General features: G+C 43.4%; 1 protein-coding gene across 1 annotated transcript in view; it reads right to left on the bottom strand.

Moving 5' to 3' along the window:
- Positions 1–541: 541 nt before the first annotated feature.
- Positions 542–3,114, bottom strand: part of RIMKLB (ribosomal modification protein rimK-like family member B) — a 38,134-nt gene continuing 35,561 nt past the window's right edge. The window contains exons 4-5 of the mRNA XM_009321874.1: positions 2,685–2,888; positions 542–1,216 (exon numbers count right to left, since the gene is read on the bottom strand). Of these exons, the coding sequence (XP_009320149.1) occupies positions 753–1,216; positions 2,685–2,888 (668 nt within the window). The 3' untranslated portion in view covers positions 542–752. The remainder of the gene's footprint in view (positions 1,217–2,684; positions 2,889–3,114) is intronic.

Here is a 3,114-nt window from a genome sequence, read left to right as displayed (position 1 = left end):
TCAGGATTTGAAATGAGAAAAACACAAGTACTAAAATCCTCCTTCAAAAGCTTTATAAATATAGACACAAAGCTGCCAATTAATACCAAGACGGCACAAATTATAGATTTGTACAGAAAGCTCACGTGAAGTCAACTGACACTTTTCTCAGCCTCATCATTTGAAAGGCCGTATCCTGCAAGGTCAGAAAGTGATGACTTTAAAAGGATCCTGAACTTACAGCTCCCATCTACAAGAGTAGGAAAAGTAGGTGTCCAGGAACTTTGAAATACCTGGTATTTAACACCTTCAACTCACGTTGAGAATTTCAGGCACTCGGCAATTTACAGGATCAAGCCTTACAGAGGTAGAAGAGACTTAACTGGTGCAGTAATTCACAAAAGTTTCTAGAGAGCTGTCAGACAGCTTTCTGAAAATCTTCAAGTGTGAATCATGCTTCAATGCTTGCCTGTGAACACACATGAACTGCAATATGTCTGCAGACCAAAGCAGCATCCAAATAAAATTCCCACTTAGGTTGTGAACAGAGCATCTTCATTAGAAAACTGATGCTGAAGAATGAACACAATTTTATGTTCTGCAAAAAAGTAGGGGCAGCAATCACTGCACACGTGCCTTTTACTCTTGCTCTCTTGATTGACACACCCCCCTTTCCTCATTCCTCTGAGCTTCTCTGATAAACAGCATTGCAAGTTGGTTTAAAAAAAAATTTACAAGAGAGAGTTCTGTTGGTCATCTATTTACATGTGGCATCACTCCACAAGAAGTTTGATCTCATTGGCTAATAGCTGGTTCATGTTGAATAGAGCCCCCGGGAGCTTGGTGAGCAACTCTCTCTCCGTGGTCTCAGGGTCGCTGTCGACAGAGCTGGAGCTAGCACTCATATTGTCGACAGCGGCACTAGCTGGAGGGCCCAGCTCTGGCTCGCTAGTCTCGCTTGCCGTGGACACCACAGAGAGCAAGGACATGCGCCGCGTCAAGCGACCGGGGGTAAGGAGAGAAGCGGCATAGTCCGCTATGATACCAGCTACATCTAGATTACAAGCCTTGTCAAAGGCAATGAAACCTACATTTGCATTGGCCTCGCAGACGTAGAATGAACCGTCGTCCTTCATCAGCAGGTCAATGCCGCACACGTCCATCCCCAGGATGTTTGACACTTGGACTGCCAACTGCTTGCCTTGTTCACTCAGTGAGCACATCATGCCTACACCACCTGGAAAAAGTGAAAAAAAACTTGCTGTCTGTAGTCTGGTCACAGGTGACTGACATCCTTCTCAACTGGTTGGTGCTTTTTGGTTGGGAAGCTCCAAAACGAGCCTGCAAGCATACTGCTGATGACTCAGAAAGCAACCTCCTTTCCACAGTGACTACTAATGAACTTGAAGCCACAGCAGGATTTCAAAAGATTCTGACCTGCCAAAGGCAGGTCAAGATTATGACTTGTTTAAAAAACAGTTAAGTGCTGACTTTTTAGTCAAGAAAAATATCATACATTTTTATGATCCTGGGATATTAAAAAGATGACCTGACAAACCATCCTTGTTCCTTCTAAGGTAGAGGCTTTCCATACATATTTGTAAGTTATTACAAGAAATCTTTCAGCAAAATTAAACCAAGTGTTCCTGATAGGACTACAGCTCTAACAGATATAATTGAGGGGGACAGGGGTTAAGACATTATCACCTGCTCATGTCCCCCTCAGCTTGCTATCATAGATTACTGTCTCTAAAGCAAGAATTAGGGAACATTTGCATCTGAGCCTCAGCTGGTCCAATTCACAGTCCATCATCTAAGTATTAACTGACTCAGACTTCATCTATCACAACACTTAAGTCTAAAAAAAAAAAAAACACTACACCACACAAAACACCAAACGAAACAACCAATAACAAACCAAAAAACATTTAGCAGAAACATCTTTCAGGCTGTATTTCCTCAGCATCAAGCAGCAACTAAAACCTCACAGGCATTTTGACTAACCAAAACTGTACTACACATGAACAAGTTTTATCCCATCCCTGCTCAGGTTCAGAAGAGTTTCAGCCAGGCAACCTCAATCCTCCTTCCTCCTTCTACCCTCAGAACCCCCCTGTCCTACACACAAAGCTATGCAGAAACTCAGTTCGGAGTATACTACAATCAATGCAGCAACCTTCCTCTTCCTCCCAGACACGGTCTTTGGGGGAAAAGGTTGCAGGGAGGAGCCAGACAGACTTAAGGCAGCACAGCAGCTGCACAATGCAATCTGTTTACTGCCTTCAACAGTTTCCTCCCTTAACACTTTCTTCTACCCTCTTTCCAACTGGCTGCCTCCTCCACCTCCCTCAGTCTCATCTTCTGTCTTCCTTCTTTTTCTGTTTCTCTTAACAGGATGAAACGAATGATAACATGGCATTAGCATGACATTGCCACTACCACATCAGTTGCTCCATTTGTGTTCTTAGAACTCTCCCCTCCTTTTCATCCGTCCTATCCATCTAATACTCTGGGCAGACATTGTCTCTCCTGTGTTTGCTCAACACACATCTCACTTAATCTTCACTCTCGTTTTTCCTCTGTAAACCCCCAACAGTAAGCACAATTAATACAAAGTAAAACCTGCAGCTTATTTCAGTTGGGTTTGTGATTTTTCAATTGGATTGAAAAATTCTGATCAAAACTATGAACAATGCTTTTCCTACCAAGTGAGCAGTTACTCTGCATCCTCCCATCTGTTGAGCAGCGGAGCATGGTGCCCACCACACGGCCTCCTACTACGATGACACGTACATCCTTGCCATGGGACTCTTTAACATATTTTTGAAATAAGTAAGGGGCATCGTGACGGATCAAATGGCTTAGGTCTGCCAAATGGTGCTTGTCTCGTGCCAGGAACACAGCTTTACCTGTATGAAGAAAAGAACATCAGAAGATTGGAAGAAGCTTCCAATTTGAGCTGCGTCAATGATTCAGCGCATAAAAGTAAAACCTCTGACCAGTATGCTGCCCATTCTCACAGGCCCCATCTGTAGCTTATACCTAATTTACAAATTCTTCTGTGGACATCAGCGTTCCGCTGTTTCAGTGCTTCTAAGTGTTCAAGTACTGACTGAGAGAGTTGAGGAGCCATAT

This window comes from Pygoscelis adeliae, unplaced genomic scaffold, assembly GCF_000699105.1.
Source record: "Pygoscelis adeliae isolate BGI_AS28 unplaced genomic scaffold, ASM69910v1 Scaffold384, whole genome shotgun sequence".
Lineage (NCBI taxonomy): Eukaryota > Metazoa > Chordata > Aves > Sphenisciformes > Spheniscidae > Pygoscelis > Pygoscelis adeliae.
The sequence above is the reverse complement of the archived record's forward strand: the minus strand, read 5'-3'. Positions and strand labels throughout refer to the sequence as shown.